The sequence below is a fragment of the Stigmatopora argus genome, chromosome 5, assembly GCF_051989625.1.
Source record: "Stigmatopora argus isolate UIUO_Sarg chromosome 5, RoL_Sarg_1.0, whole genome shotgun sequence".
In the NCBI taxonomy this organism is placed as follows: Eukaryota; Metazoa; Chordata; class Actinopteri; order Syngnathiformes; family Syngnathidae; genus Stigmatopora; species Stigmatopora argus.
In genome coordinates this window covers 14,566,704-14,582,616 of record NC_135391.1, presented here as the reverse complement: position 1 = coordinate 14,582,616, position 15,913 = coordinate 14,566,704, and the positions used below count along the sequence as shown (strand labels likewise).

General features: G+C 38.4%; 2 protein-coding genes across 2 annotated transcripts in view; both read right to left on the bottom strand.

The window, feature by feature from the left end:
• The window catches only part of tmem8b (transmembrane protein 8B), a 44,890-nt gene extending 39,912 nt beyond the window's left edge, over positions 1-4,978 (bottom strand). The window contains exons 1-3 of the mRNA XM_077601032.1: positions 4,898-4,978; positions 1,415-1,577; positions 739-1,135 (exon numbers count right to left, since the gene is read on the bottom strand). Coding sequence (XP_077457158.1) covers positions 739-811 — 73 coding nt within the window. The 5' untranslated portion in view covers positions 812-1,135; positions 1,415-1,577; positions 4,898-4,978. The remainder of the gene's footprint in view (positions 1-738; positions 1,136-1,414; positions 1,578-4,897) is intronic.
• Positions 4,979-5,371: 393 nt separating this feature from the next.
• On the bottom strand, positions 5,372-15,174 carry mccc2 (methylcrotonyl-CoA carboxylase subunit 2). The gene is made up of 17 exons (XM_077601033.1): positions 14,936-15,174; positions 14,100-14,166; positions 13,750-13,834; positions 13,531-13,632; positions 12,401-12,528; positions 12,113-12,225; positions 11,880-11,993; positions 11,668-11,732; positions 10,980-11,079; positions 10,808-10,903; positions 10,563-10,635; positions 9,595-9,671; positions 8,143-8,209; positions 7,664-7,820; positions 7,335-7,449; positions 6,888-6,973; positions 5,372-5,621 (listed from the first exon to the last, which is right to left on the bottom strand). Exons 1-17 carry the CDS (start codon positions 15,065-15,067, stop codon positions 5,504-5,506), a joined length of 1,695 nt encoding a protein of 564 aa, XP_077457159.1. The 5' UTR covers positions 15,068-15,174; the 3' UTR covers positions 5,372-5,503.
• Positions 15,175-15,913: the final 739 nt, after the last annotated feature.

Genomic DNA, 15,913 nt, shown 5'->3' with positions numbered 1-15,913 from the left:
TCCAGTTAAATTTACGAAGCATTATTTGCTACTTTTTCTTAGTTTCCCTCTTTCTTTTTTTATGAACAAGGTTATTTGCCAGGTGCAGGAAGAACAAACGATTAAAATTATATTCTATCTTTTAGAATGGAATGAAATAAAAACAAAAAGGATGAGCATCTGTACTTTTCATACATTTTAGGTAGTGTAAGAACGCACAAAACAGTTTGTCCCTTTATTCTTTCTAATTATTGTTTCTATATTAGTAAAAGAAATGTTCTTTGATGATCACCTCAATCATAACACAACTGAACATGTGTGAGTTATCTACATTCCATCCCAAACCGTAAAACTCCAATTACTCATTTTATGCTTTTGACTACATTATGTTTTAAGATGTACACCCTGTCAGAGCTGATTTCTTTGTTTCACGCTCACCCAACACGTAAACACCTTTACACCGAGAGGAGTAAAAATATTTGCACTCCGAATTCAAGTAGTTGACTTGTTTTACTATGACAATCCCAGCCAGGCAACTCGCTGTTAATGTCACTTTGACTGGATTGCTCATAACATGAATATTGTGCCATAAAAGAGTGTATTGGGCAGAAGAGGGAGACAATGAAAAGCGTGTTGGAGAGAGAGTACGCTGTAAAAGAGCGATGATCATGGGGTCCGTTCAGCATCAGGACCAGATGAACATCGCCACTCGAGACATCCCCCGTTGGCATACACGTACACACAAAGCAGCGTACTCACCCCCAGGAACGCAGAGGAAAGTGTAAACGACGAAGAGCAGCATCCTCCTCACGAGGCGACCCACCCTCCGCATGGTTCCAACTGTTCGTGGCCGTGGGCTCGAGCCGCGGTGCAGCTCGATGTTGCCGCTTTACATTTTTACATCCTCCTACCCCCACCCCCTCCCTCTCTTTATCTCTCTCTCTGGCTCAAACACCAGCTGTTGTCACATGACGTCATTCTGACAACGGCCGCACGCCGCCCGCTGGTTGGCTTTGATTGGACACGGTCGGGTGGTGGGGGAGCGCCGCATTGGACCGCCGATGATGGCGGTCCGGGGGGAGGGCGCGCACGTGCACGTAGATTGCAGCAGCAAGGGGTGACACGCACGCGCGCACGCATGAGAGAGGATGCTCTCCTAGGAAGTAAGGAAGAAGAAATATACTTTAAAGCAGGCACAAGCACAGGAATTTGAGGGCTCAGGTGCTCAAGACCCCCCCCCAAAAAAAATAGCAAATATAGCCAAAATTCAAATCAGAAACCCAGTTTGGTTAATTAGTCAGTTAGTTTACAACAGACCTATTGTATGGCAATAAAACCAAATAACCCGGCACGGTGGGCGGTTAATTAGCACGTAAGTCTCACAGTACTGAGATCGAGGGTTTCGAACTTCCTGTGTGGAATTTGCATGTTTTACCTGTGCCTGTGTGGGTTTACTCTGGGTACTCTGGTTTCCTCTCACATCTCCAAAACATGCATGATTGGCTGACTGCCCGTAGGGGTGTCAACGTGAGTGGTTGATTTCTTGTTGTACTCTGCGATTGGCTGCAAACCAAAGGTGGCTGGGATTGGCTGCGACCCTTGTGAGGATAAGTGGAATGGAAAAGGAGGAATGAATATCAAGTAAAGCTTAGTAATAAGCTCTTTTTATCCTTCTACTATGAATTTAAAAAATGTCAGTAGTTGATGTCAAAGAAGAGAATCCAACTTTTGCCATTCAAGAATGCAGTTTTGTTTGATGATGACCTATGGCCTTTTAATAAATTGACCAGGTGCCCTTTTTCTTTTGATGATTAACTTTTGAACCCCCCTGCGGCATTGAAGGTGGTTGATCTTGATTTACCTTTGACATTGTAGTTTTAAAAAAGTTGTAAAATATAGTCTCTTGCATCATATTTTCTTTGATATTTTCTTCAATTAATTGACTAGCAATATAACTTTGATTCAATTGATTATTAAATAGCTGTTGAGTAGTCAATTCACGGTTTCAAGATGACTTTCACAACCCTGGTTTAATTAATCCATCAATGGCAGTGAAACATGATAATTTACTGGCAGAAAAAAAAGAGATACCACAAAATATTGCCCGGCTTAATTTTTTTTATGACAACAAATGAAGTAGGGAATTTTTTTAGTTACGTAAGCTATTGATTACTGAGGTCACACACTACAGAAACATCCAGTAGGATTCATAACAGATCACATTACAGTACTGTGTATATTGGAGAAGTAATCATCTGGCTGGTGAGTGTGCAGTATAATCAATATTTATGGATGTGTCATCTGTACACCCTGAATTGGTCACCAAACAATTGCAGGGTAAATGAACAAGGAAGCATTAAAACAAAGAAAGTAGTAGCATGTTTTTGGAATGGCAGATTACCTAAAGAAAACTCACACAAGTCTCGGGTCAGCGTGCAAATTTAGAAAGAAAGAAAAAGTCAATTTTGAAAGATTCGGAATGTACTTAAGATCAAAATGTAATGTTTTCGGGGGTGAGAAGATGAAATTGTGGTCTCAAGATCATGGTTTTCTTATGTTAAAATGGGAACAGTTTTCCTATCCATGATGACAAGAGCATGACACAGTGAGATGTTAATCATGGGCTTCATCATGGTGAAGAAACGGAATTGATTGTTGAGACAGTTGGGACCACAAAATACGACTGACAGGAAAATGAAATCACAGAAACCCATTTTGCCCATACGTATATGAAATTCTCTTCGGTTCCTCTGGGAAGAATTTGGTTTTTTAACCCTTTACAGGGCAAGTTACTATTTTTGCAAACTAAGAATACCAGTATAATAGTAGAGTAATGCTAAAATATTTATCATATTTTGTGCTTTTTATTTTTATGTTATTAAAATGTTATTACAAACAATATAAAAAATGGGAGGAAAATTTTAAATACACTGTGGTAATATAACTACTAAGTTGTTTTTATTTCATAACATTTAGCCCATTCTCTCCTACTGATGTTCAAATGAAATCATAAAATTCCCAAGCCAAAATGTGGCACGTTTTAATGAAAAAAAGGTTTGTTTGTTTTTTTCTCCATCATGATTTGCTTCACTTTTTCCCCCTCATTCATTCATTTTCTAAAGAGCTTATCCTCACAAGGCTCACAGGGTGTCCTGGGGGCTATCCCAGCTAACTACGAGCAATTTTGAGAACATTGTTTGAAAGTCATACATAGAAAATTGTATGTAACTCAAACACGTAAAATGTCTATAAAATACATCTAATCTAAATTTGTCATAAAAATGTATTATAAAATTTATGCAAGAAGTATATAAGGTCCAGTAGAACAACATTAATATTAATAGATGGAAAAATGTTGGTATGCAATTGCATTGGGATAATTACTGTAAAGTTCTGTCAAACTTTTATACACTAGTATAGCACATGTGTCAAAGTGGCGGCCCGGGGGCCAAATCTGGCCCGCCACATCATTTTGTGTGGCCCGGGAAAGTAAATCACTTTCTGTTTTAGGATCAAATTAAAATGAAGAGTAAAGATGTTTATTAAATTTCCTGATTTTCCCCCTTTTAAATCAATAATTGTAATTTTTTAATCATTTTTTTCTGTTTTTAGTTCAAAAATCATTTTTTTAAATCTAAAAATATATATAAAAAGCTAAAATAAACATTGTTTTAGATCTATAAAAAACTGAATATTCAGGGCTTTTAATCTAGTTCTTTTAATCCATTTATTTAAAAAAATAATTAAAAATTAAAAATAAATATTTAAAAAAAATCTAAATATTATATTTAAAATGGTCCGGCCCACATGAAATCGAGTTGACGCTAACGCGGCCCGCGAACCAACCCGAGTCTGACACCCCTGCACTATAGGTTTGATATTGTTGTCATCAAGTACTAAAAAAATGAGAACAATTTCAAAAAAGTGAGAGCTGCTACTATGGATGGAAAAGCCACAGGTATCAAGCAACAATCAAGCTCTCTCCAAGAGGTGCACACTGACTCAGACTTGCAGTCAGGGCTTATTTTTAGGCTGCTGCTGGGTGACTTGAATATGAGTCATAATTGTCCTGAGTAGATTCTGTCAGGGAGCGAACAAGCTAGTGAACCCAGGGCATCTATTAAACATGACACTGCACACTTAGCAAGCAAATATGAGCACATTTCTTGGCTAAGGATGAAAGATGCTGCTCTCCCTGGTGATTAAAACTTAGTGGAGGGATGAAGTCATGGCCAAAGGAGGAACTGGATGAATTCTACTAATATTTTACCACAACTATGTAAATGGTGCCATTCTGTCGGCAAGATTCTGCAAAAACTAAAGGTTGGACAATTTTGAGTTCAATGATCTCTGTGAACGATGGGACCAATATCAAAATAGTTGTCAATTCATTTGCTCATGGATTTAATTTTCAGGTAATGAACATGGCAACATGGCAGCCCGAGCTGGCATGCATAACGGCTGACCAAATAAAACCATAAAAATGAGTTTGACACCCCTGACTCAGTCTAATTTTCCTAAATTGTTCCTCGGGTTTAGGGATGGAGCATTTCAAGTCTTGGGCCATTTCACTCCATTTTATTTGCACAACCTTCAATGACATATGAATGGCTTTGTTTTTGTTGCCATTGGCGAAGATGGGCATCCAACCTATTTTGACTCGTCCCAGCCCAAATGGATAGACTAAATCGCCGTCAACAGCAGTCAATGAGTTAACTTTCAAATGCCTGCACTTTTGCATTATCCATAATATGGAAACTTTTCGGCTTCATCCATTTTCAATGCCCCCGTCAGGGTAATTTGATGGCCGAGGAAGAAGGGATGGCCAGTAGAGCGGCATTAAAAATGGTGCAGATGCTAGAGGAGTTTGTGTGTGGGTGGCATTCAGACTCACAGAAATACATCCACGCACACTCACCATGGGGTCTGAGTTATTTCTGTTGTCAGCCGCCTCAGAGTGCAGCAGGCGAACTGGCAGACTTTACAGTTCCAACCACTGCTGCATCAAATGGTAATCAAAATGTCACATGGTGAAAAACAAAACAAGGAATCACTACTGTGAAGTTATCATGTTATATTCAACAAACAAACTGACCATGTGTGGAAAAAAGCTTTGGTACACATCCCCGCACTCCACATGTAACAAGATGCCGTTTCTGGTTAGGACACAATATTTGCCGTACTTTTAAAATGAAGAGAATACAGTGAAAGGAGAATAACAAACCCACCTGGGTCGATGCTCTCAAGACATCTCCTTCAATGTTTACTCGCTGCAACTATTCGGTCAATACTCCAGCGGCCTTCAATTTTTGTTCCAAGATCTTTATGGTTCCACAGCGCCCCCATGTGATAATCCAGCAATTACTGGTGTTGCTCCTGATGAAAACTCAACTCAATGTCTAATTTAGTTTATTTATTATAAAGTGTAACATTTAAGGCCTGCTATAATCTAGTGGTACATTATTCAGAAAAGCCAAAATATTCATGATATCCTGTGTGACTTCAAGTGCTATATACATGTCCATCACATTCGGAACACGCCAAAACGTGTTTTCTTTGTTGGCGCATTAAGCGCGGCACTCAGACTCACTCCCAAGACCAGGCGCGTGTCAGCAGGATCGATAATTCCATCATCCCACAGTCTGGGGGAACATGAAAGCATCACAATATTGAGATTAACTCATTACTGCCATTGATAGTTATAGATGTCAAATGCATTTGAACTGTTCAAATACTCTCTACTAGTGACAAACTCATTTAAATTCAAGAGCCAGATGATTGGATATCTACCTTTGTCAATGGCCCCGAAAGGGTTAGCTGCGTCCGTGCTTTTACAATAATGGACGCTGCTTTGTTTTTGTTTTTAATCAAATGTTTTAAAAGGGGGCCCGGTGGGCGAGTGGTTAGTGTGTCAGCCTCACAATTATGGGATTGATGGTTCAATCCCAAGTTTGGAGCTTCCTGTGTGGAGTTTGCATGCTCTACCCTGACTTGCGTCGGATTTCTCTGGGTGCTTTGATTTCCTCCCACATCCCAAAAACATGCATTTAAATGGTTCATCCATTCATTTTCTGAACCGCTTATCCTCACAAGGATCTCAGGGGTGCTGAAGCCTATCCTAGCTGACTTCGGGCACGAGGCGGGGGACACCCTGAATTGGTGGCCAGTCAATCGGCAGGCACGAGGAGCCGCCATTCATGCTCTATTTCAATCAGCGTTCAATCGGTCTAACATGTATGTTTTTGGAACGTGGGAAGAAACCGGAGTACCCAGAGAAAACCCACGCGAGCCCGGAGAGAACATACAAATTACAGACAGGAAGACCGACATGGCTTCAACCCCAGTACCCCAGAACTGAGAAGCCGAAGCGCTAACCACTCAGTCACCGGGCCACCCTCTAAATCTGCCCCTAGGCATGAATGCGAGTACGAATGAATGTTTATTTTTATTTTTTCTTAATTAAAGACAATATTCACAGTTTTTATAAAAAGGTAAAAATAAATAAATTTCTTTGTTTTTAAATGAAAAATGTATATACAAAAATAATTATATTATAAAATAGTATTGATAAATGTCCTGCTTTTTTCTTTTTTAAATTACATAAATATAAAATTACTCTTTTTTTCAGCTTTTAAAATAAGTTAAATAAGTTTAACATACATTTCAAAATTTTACTTTGAAAATTCAGAAGATATTTGCTATTACGAGGCTCAAAAAAGAGATTTGGAAATGTTTTAGGTTCACGAGTTGAGTTCTGATGATCAACACATTATCCAATAGACAATTCATCATGACAGCTCTAGTTGACAGCCATAATTAGCCTTCAAAAGAAACCAGAGCTACGATGTAATGTCAAACTGTAGTTGTGTAGAAATTCTGCACATTTTCAACAAAATGAACACCATCACCTGGCACTAGAATAGTAGGGATTTCCTTCTTCTTCAAATCGCCGCACAATTGGTTCTTTCATGGCAGCTTCCTGCTCTGCTGAAAACTTTTGATCAGTTTAAAAAAAACATTGTCACTTCAAGTTGTCCACATATAAGAAAATGAAATGATGCTAATTATGGAACATTACTGCAAAAATGTTTCATCCACATTTTAGTCGTGTTAGCATTGTATAATGTCTAATTATCTTAATCATCAGTACTGAGCAGAGGTGTCATTTTGTCGCTATTAAAGTTCTCCACACATCCCCCACAGGACATCTAACACGTTTTAATAGCAGCCAACGACAGCACTAATCAGAATCATTACGGCATTAAGTAATGGTCTAATGGTGATCTTGAAATAAAAGGTGTCAAAGCATTATGTTTATGCTTTTGGCAGGATAACCTAAGGGGAGCTTTTGTTACCTCCTTTCCTTCTCTTGCTCGTTGATCCTTGGTGATGGTGGCCAGCACGGTGGCAGCCTGTTCTCCACCCATGACTGAGATCCTGGAATTGGGCCACATGTAGAGAAACCGCGGGCTGTGAAAGAAGACGCACGTGTAAATTTCGTTGCGTCGACGAGAAGAGTGACAAAATGCAATCTGATTTTAAAGAGCGAGGTGGCAAATACGAAAGGTTGTTAGATTACAAGAAAGAACATCAACAAAACAGACACACTTCATGTCCTATCAATTCAAACAACAGTTATTTTCTGCAACCGGAATCGAGACTTGGGAAAAGAGTGCACTGATACCTGTAGGCTCTTCCGCACATGCCGTAATTTCCAGCCCCGTACGAGCCGCCGATGATCACAGTCATCTTGGGAACATTGGCACAGGCGACAGCGGTTACCATCTTGGCGCCGTCCTTGGCGATTCCTCCTGCTTCATACTCTCTTCCAACCATGAAACCTTAAAAGGAAGCCACATGTTGTATCAACCTCAGGTTTAGTGGACACTTTGAGACAAAATCATTAGGTTTTTCCGCCTTAACTTTCTGACTAAAATGGATTGGACGTCCTCAGGCATCAATGGCACTGACACAAGATGTCACACACTGTCCAAATTTTGCAGCTGTTAACTCTTTTAGTGCCATTAAATGTGATGGATCTCCAACCATACAGCTCTTAAAACTAAATTCAAACTCTAACGTATTTATCACTAGTAGATGACCATTCCATTTGAAGAACTGGAAGTGTGGCAGCCAATAAGAAGACATCAAATTTCCACTCACCTGTTATGTTCTGTAGAAAAATAAGCGGAATATTTCGCTGGCAACATAACTCGATGAAATGCGTGGCCTACAAAAAAAGAAAGTGAATAGCGTAAATTCACAAAAGAAATATCCAGACATGCATTTAACATCTTTGTTTATAATGTAATTTATAATAATTTATAAAAGGTAATATATAATTTGTATATATGGCGCTGTTCATGCGGGAGCCAGTGGCAGTAGCTCTGTACACTTATGTTTTTCGTGTTTTACAGCCCTTCTATCTTTCTTGGAAGAGTGACTCTGCATATTCTCTACCTCAGTCACAGTCTGCAGAAGTTCCCCATCTCGTGGAAGACTTCCTGTGTGTGGTTCCAATTTTTGTCCAACTTTACAATGTCTTTTTTGTTACCGAAACCAAGATGGCGCCGTTCAAGTGGCAGCCGGTGGCAGTAGCTCCGTCCACTCTTGCTCGTTTTGTGGTTTTGCGGTTTTGCTGCTTTTCTGTCTTAATGATTTGGTGATTCTTAATGATCCCATTGACTTTGATTTGCTTTGTACTTTGTGAATTTGCTTTTGCTTTGTTGTTCTGCGGCCTTTGCGACTGTACTGTAACTTATAACTATGCCTTTTCTTGCTACTGTCACAATGAAATTTCCCGAATACGGGATGAATAAAGTTATCCAATCCAACAAATTAGAACGAGTTAACAAAGTGGGAGACTAATTATCAGTAAGCCCCATCACAACAGCTTGGATCAAATTGTTTCATTGTAGGCTTTCACTTTCATAAAAACACCAACAGCTTTGAGAGAAGAATTTAGTATGACAGAAGGCTGCCGGCATCTTGGGCGATGACAGAGCGTCTCCAAATGCAGGCGGTATTGATTTTCCATAGATGAGCTTGCCGAGCATATTCCAAGCACCGCGTTGGTCGCGTTCAACAACAATAGCCCTGATAACACGGCCAATGTTCGCGCTGTTACACCATGACGGGCAAATGAATCTTTTTTTTTCACCTCAAATCGAATCTCAATTGTGAAAAACGTAGGGAGCCTTTCATGAAGCGATGGACGTCTCATCCATTTAAAGGGTGACTACAGTTCAGCTTTGTTCAAAGCAGAATTGCCTGGCAAATTATGTTGAATGAAAATGGTCCGTGGCTTTCAAATGCAATGGTATTACGATAGTATTGAGGGCCGCTCAGGAGTGGGCCCAGACAAATGCAATTAGAAAGCTTATTGTGGCAGCCCCTTTTGCTAAGAAGGGTCAGAACAAATCATCTATTAGGACCAAAGCGCTCTCATGAGAGGCAGATTGATATTCAGGGTTGGAAGCGGCACGTATCCCCGCGGGAGGGGGCTTACTCGGCTAATGCGTTTAAGTCCTTGACACTTGCAGAACACTGCGGTCGTACTCTTTGAAAACTTTCACATGACAGAAACGCCTTAGCACTAGAAAAAATAATGTTTACCTTTTTCGCAGATTCGGAAAACAACACTCCGTTGTTACCAATTATTCCAACAGGGTAACCAAAAATTCTGGAAAATCCTGCAAGGAGACAGACATAGTTATATACCAGTCTAGATTCTATTAACCATTTATACGGCAAATCACTATGACTGGGTCATTTTTAGAAAACTAAAGCAATAAAGATCTGGATTCTGCATTGTGGACTTTTTTTGGGTCATGTAGGTCCCAATACAAAGTCTTTCAATGGCATTAATGATAAGACACATCCAATCACGCTGCTCTTTCCATACTGTTTAATATTGTAAATTTAAATTACTGTAATTTTCCAACTATAGGTGCACCCAACTATAATCCCCACCCACCAAAAATTGTACAATTTTTAAAGCGCATTGGACTTTAATAAAGGCTAATGTTGTCACGATACTAAAATTGTCAACTTGATCACAATAGTGAAAAAATAATAATACATTTTTTGAACCTACATAAAAAAGAAATTCCAATTGTGTGGCCCTTAAAAAACTAAATCAAAACCCAAATATTGCCACTAGTTCTCCCTGGGCCTGTGTGGGTTTTTTCCCGGGTACTCTGGTTTCCTCCCACATTCCAAAAACATGCATGGTAGGTTGATTAGACACTACCTCCCTAGGTGTGAGTGTGAGACTAATTTGCTGGCATCTGAACAGTTAACAAGAAACATGCAAAATCATCCCCCAGTATAATAGAGTGCAAAATCCAATTTACTAGTAATTTAAAGGTTTTAACCAGCATACAACGCATGTTTTTGGGATGGGGAAGGAAACCAAAGGACCCAGGGAAACATGCACAGGAAGGCTGAACGCACCAGGGATTAAATCCTCGATCTAGGAACTGTGAGGCGGATGTGCTAAGCACTCGTCCGCCCTGCTGCGTCATTATGGACATATACAGTATATTTGATTTTATTGGATTTTTTTTTTCAACTCAACATACCTGTCACAAGTGTGTCTCCATAAAATGCCTTGAATTCATCAAATTTACTCCCATCAACAATTCTGGCAATGACCTAAAAATCAGCAAACACATTAGTATCTGTAAAGGGTGAGAAATTAAAAGGCCAAAAAAGACCTGCACCATATATTGATTTATTTCCACAATGTTTTATAAGCCTGGTGGGCCACCAGTCTTTACTTGGTAGTGGACAAACTTGTATTCAATACATAGGAAGGTCAATGTACCTCTCTGACATCAAAATTACGTTTGAGATTGTCCCCAACAATGCCATAAAGTTCATCTGCTGGGTAAAGAGGCGCTTCAGTTGGCTCGACAGTGACCTGAAAGATGTGACTTATCAGCGGCGTGTGTAAAAAAAAAATTAAGAAAATAAAAATTGACCTTATCTGGACTTACATCAAGATTTTTCTTGTAATTGAGATTCCGCACGGCCTTCCGTGCTAAATGAAGAGCATGATTGTCATCTAAAGCATAATGGTCCGTCACGCCGGACTTCCTGCAGAGTAATGATATCAATCAGACAGCTATTGCAAAATAGGATACGTTTCATTTATACAGCTAAATCAAAGGAACAGTAACGGTCGATGCGTCGTGACAATCATGTCAGGCCACCTCATGCACTGGGAAAAGTTGGACAAATAATTAAAAAACTTTTTTAAAATCCTTTTTTCAAAAACAGATATTTGCAAATATTTGATTTTGATTAATTAGCAATTTAATCTGACTGCTTTTAATGGAGACTACACAAATTAGAAAAAATATATAGTGTTCTGTCTTCAGTTGTTAAATTGTGTGTGTGTGTGTTTACTCAGCTACCACTCGCAATTCCACCCCATTGGAAAATGTCCTTGCATTTCTCATTCTTTTTAAATGGCTAAATAAATCATTTTCAGTTTTTTTCTGTTTTAATTTTTAGGGGTTCGGGGCTAGTATTAAAGATCGTGGAACGAATTGTGCTAATCCGATGTAAAATGTGTCTATATATCTCTACTTGTGAAAAATCCAAGTTACGAAACCGCTCTAGGCACAAATTAATTTCACAAGTAGAGGTAACACCATATTAAGAAAAAGTGTTGTTTTCGACCTGCAGTGCAGATCGGCACCACCGAGGTCCTCTGCCGAAACTTGCTCTCCAGTGGCAGCTTTGACCTGAGAACAGAGGCACAGGGATTCTCCAACTCTTTACTTATTGAGTACAGGTGGGAAATCACAGACAGTTATAATTCAGCAGAAAAAAAGTATGAAGCTGCAAGGACAAATATGATTGCTTTCACTGAAAAGAAAAAAAATAAGTACCAGTGGAGGTCCACCAAGGAAAATGGTTCCTTGCTTTCTGACTATGATGCTTTCATCTGCCATGGCAGGGACGTACGCACCACCAGCTGTGCAGGAGCCCATCACTACCGCAATCTCAGGGATAGAGAGAAAAAAAGGATTTTCAAAAGTGCTATTCCTGAACTTCAGAAGAAAAAAAATCTTTTTTGAAGTGAAATGTTATCAATAACACCAGCTAAGAGTTGCAGTATTACTTGTGCTATTCCCTCTGATGACAGCCTGGCCTGGTTGTAGAAAATGCGTCCAAAGTGTTCTCTGTCGGGAAAAACGTCTGCCTGTCTGGGAAGATTGGCACCTCCGGAGTCCACTGAAGCAATCAAGAACATTACAGTGTGAACAAATGCTCCGGACAAAGGTACTATTTGAAAAGAAGCATTTTATCTTATGCATCAATGACAAATGATTTCTTAAAACTACTACACACCAGGTCTGACTGAAGATGATCCATTTGGAGAAACTTTTAATGGTAGTCCAGAACTCACCTAAATAAATACATGGCAGATGGTTTTGCTGGGCGATCTCTTGTGCACGAAGATGCTTCTTGACTGTAACTGGATAGTACGTTCCACCTTTGACTGTGGCATCGTTGGCGACAATGACACATTCTACACTGGTTTGAACAAAGGGAAAATAATCAGTAGTACATTTGTTTTGTGCAATTGGATTTGTATTTTGATTGACATACAGGTTAACCAATGTCAGAAGCCCTTTAGCCTATCAGCCACCCTGACATGTAGTCTTTGATTGTCTCATTCATGACAGCGAGTTCGCAGCAGCCTTAACACATGCTAAGCCTGGGGGTGCATTCGTTCTGGCTGACTTGACCAAAAAATATCTAAAAAAAATTCACACCAGCCTATTATATGATTTGATTATTTATTTAAGGTTTCTGCAATTAAAACTTAAGAAATGATATAAGCACTGTAAGAGAACTGACCTTTGCATAAGCAGCCAAATTCAAAGGTTTGCCATATTTTTTACCTTTGCCCTTCTCTCTTTTCAACATACCTTGCAAGTTTTTAATTGAAGATGTGATACGATTCCTATCACGATTCAACAGTCACAGTTTGATTTGATCCTGATACTATCCTTTAAGACTACTACTGCAATTGTATTCAAGTGAGGTAGAACAATTTTTGTTTGGTAATTACTGTCCACTTGTTGAATAAATTTATGTAGTACAATTTGATATGGGACTTGAGCTGGGAAACAGCGCCCTCATGCGTTGGTAACACAAACAACAAAAACACACGTGTAAAGGTCGTTTTCATATGGATGGAACCAATACAAAAATTGTACAACGTACAATTGCGATATATTGCAGACATACAGTACAATCAAACGTAACTGAATCTATAACCTCCCCCTTCTGTAGGTTTCACCTACTCTCGGTACATTAACTAGCGTGTACTATAGGTAAGAAAAATATTCGCACTGGGGAAATATTGACAAAATTATCAGCACTGAATACCCTGCCTCTTGCAAAAAAAATTCTCAACACTTCCATTCAAATAGAATGGATGTCTATTTCTGTCAAAATTAGTGAAAACAGCCATTTAAATAATTTCACTAAGAAAAATACGAAAAATTAGATAATGACCTGAAAACTTACCCAGACACACGTCCAATTCCAGTAATCATCCCACCTGCTGGTACTTCCTCTTTTCCATACAGCTCATAAGCAGCAAACTGGGAAAACTCTAAAAAAGGAGCACTGTAAACATGTGACAAAAAGTTTAAAATGTATCAAGACAGTGTATATTTTTTAAATGTTTTGATAAAATGTGAATTTGAAGGTACGTATTTCTTGATTAATAACATTGAGCCATACCCTGGATCAAGCAGTCTGTCAATCCTTTCTCTTGGTAAGAGTTTTCCACGAGAAGTGTGAAGTTTTCTTGCTTTTTCTCCCCCACCTGCAAATTACGACAGAATCAAACCTCTTTTGTAGTGAGACAGTCATTAAATTATAAAAGTCACACAAGGGATACTTTTTTAACTAACTCAGAATAGTCAGTTCCCCTAAAAGTCATAGTTCAGTGATTATATGAAAAGAAAACATAACTGGAAAATAGACACTAACAACACATAGCATTACATACATCTTTGCTATATTATGCGAAAAACGTGCATAGTATCGGCATCTGGCAAAGGTATTTAACATGATCTATTCCCACCTACCTAATTTAATCTTCTCTGTTCGGGTTTTCAATTCATCAACAAGAGCTTTCATTCGCTCATAATTCTCCTGAAAGACAAAAATAAAAAAATGTATGTTCAATTCACTGACATAATATATGCTATGTATTTGATATGTGGCGAGAAAAACAAAACAAATGGAAGAAAAACATTAATATTTATTTGTATATTTATTTTTCTTTGTATTTCTTTATATATTTAATTAATTTTGGCACTCTGATTTTCCATGCCACATAGCTTTGTATATATGTTTAGGAAATTAAATATTTCTTTCATATATAATAATTTCCAAATACCAATATTGTCACTTACAGGTTCAATAACATTTCAAAACAAGAACTTGCAGACAAAAAAAATACTCTTGCATTCATGAACAATATTGCAGCAGAATACTATGTATTGTGTACTCATACCGCACTTTGAAGTGTTTGTTTTCTACAGCTCCACATGAATAATACACACATTATACACGTTTTTATTAGAAAGCATTAAATATGAATCTGTGCTTTTTACATACGTATCAGTTGAATTAAGACGAGTTTTCAAAAACTAAATTACAATTCAAGCTAATAGAACTGAGGGCAATCATTTAAAAATGCCATGAATATAATTGCTAGATGTATTTCCTGAGAGTGCAAACGTTAATTCTTCCCTTTTAATCACAATTAAAATCACTAACATCTTACATGATGTTCTTTTTGTTTGTTTGTTTACTTTTGGTTGTCATTTTGACCTTCCGAACTTCCGCCACGTATTTCAGCAAGGTTTCCTGGCTGTTAGCACCGAGGTCTAGCTATTGATGTTAGTACCTAGCTCACCTGGTAGTCGCCGGAGTGTTTGTCAGGCTGAGCGCCCAGACGGGCGACTTTGTCAGCGTAGTAAAATCTCGTACATGCCGGCGGCAGGCTTCTGCAAAGTAGCAGTAGCGGCTTTACCTTATGAAGAAGCATATTGACGCCAAAGTTATGCCTCGTAGCGGAGTTTTCCTGCTAGCTTAGCCTAGCAGAGCTCTTCCTTTCTGGTTAATGTCAGGGCAAATAAAGACACGTAGCGCTTCCTGGTGGCAGGATGATGTAGTGCTTTTAGACGCTAGCATTTCATATAACACATACAGTACATATATGATAAATGATTTATTCCCACCTACCTAACTTAATCTTCTCTTTTCGGGTTTACAATTCATCAACAAGAGCTTTCACTATTTGAACCGAGGTTTCCCACTGTCAGGCCGAAGTGCTAACCACTCGCGCCACCGGGCCGCCCTAATAATAAATATATAGTACATTTATATAATTTTATATACATAATCTAATTATAATAATATATACATTTTTCACAACTTCTAGTTTGGAGGACTTGCTAAGGCATGGAAATTCTCCCCCAAAAATTATTTATTGATTATGTATCTGTTCGTTTGTTTGTTGTTGTTATTTGTGCACTTCCCTACTTATTTAGGTTGTTGATGTTGTTGAGTACTTATTATGTTGACTACTTTTTTATTTATTATTTATAACATATTTATTGATTATTTATTTATTAGTTATTGTTATTAATTATTGATTATTTATTTGTTGATGTTATTATTGTGCACTTAAATCTCATAATTATATAATGACCAAAAAAATCATTCCATTCAATTCAGTTCAATTTAAATATCTAGCCAGCAGATGGAACTAAAGAACCTTGAAACAATCAACAGCAAAATAATGCATTCCTATGAAGGCATAATCTACCGTTGACGGCAATAGACGTAAAATCCAACTTAAAGTTGGCTGCCATTATTCAGTGCCAGCCCC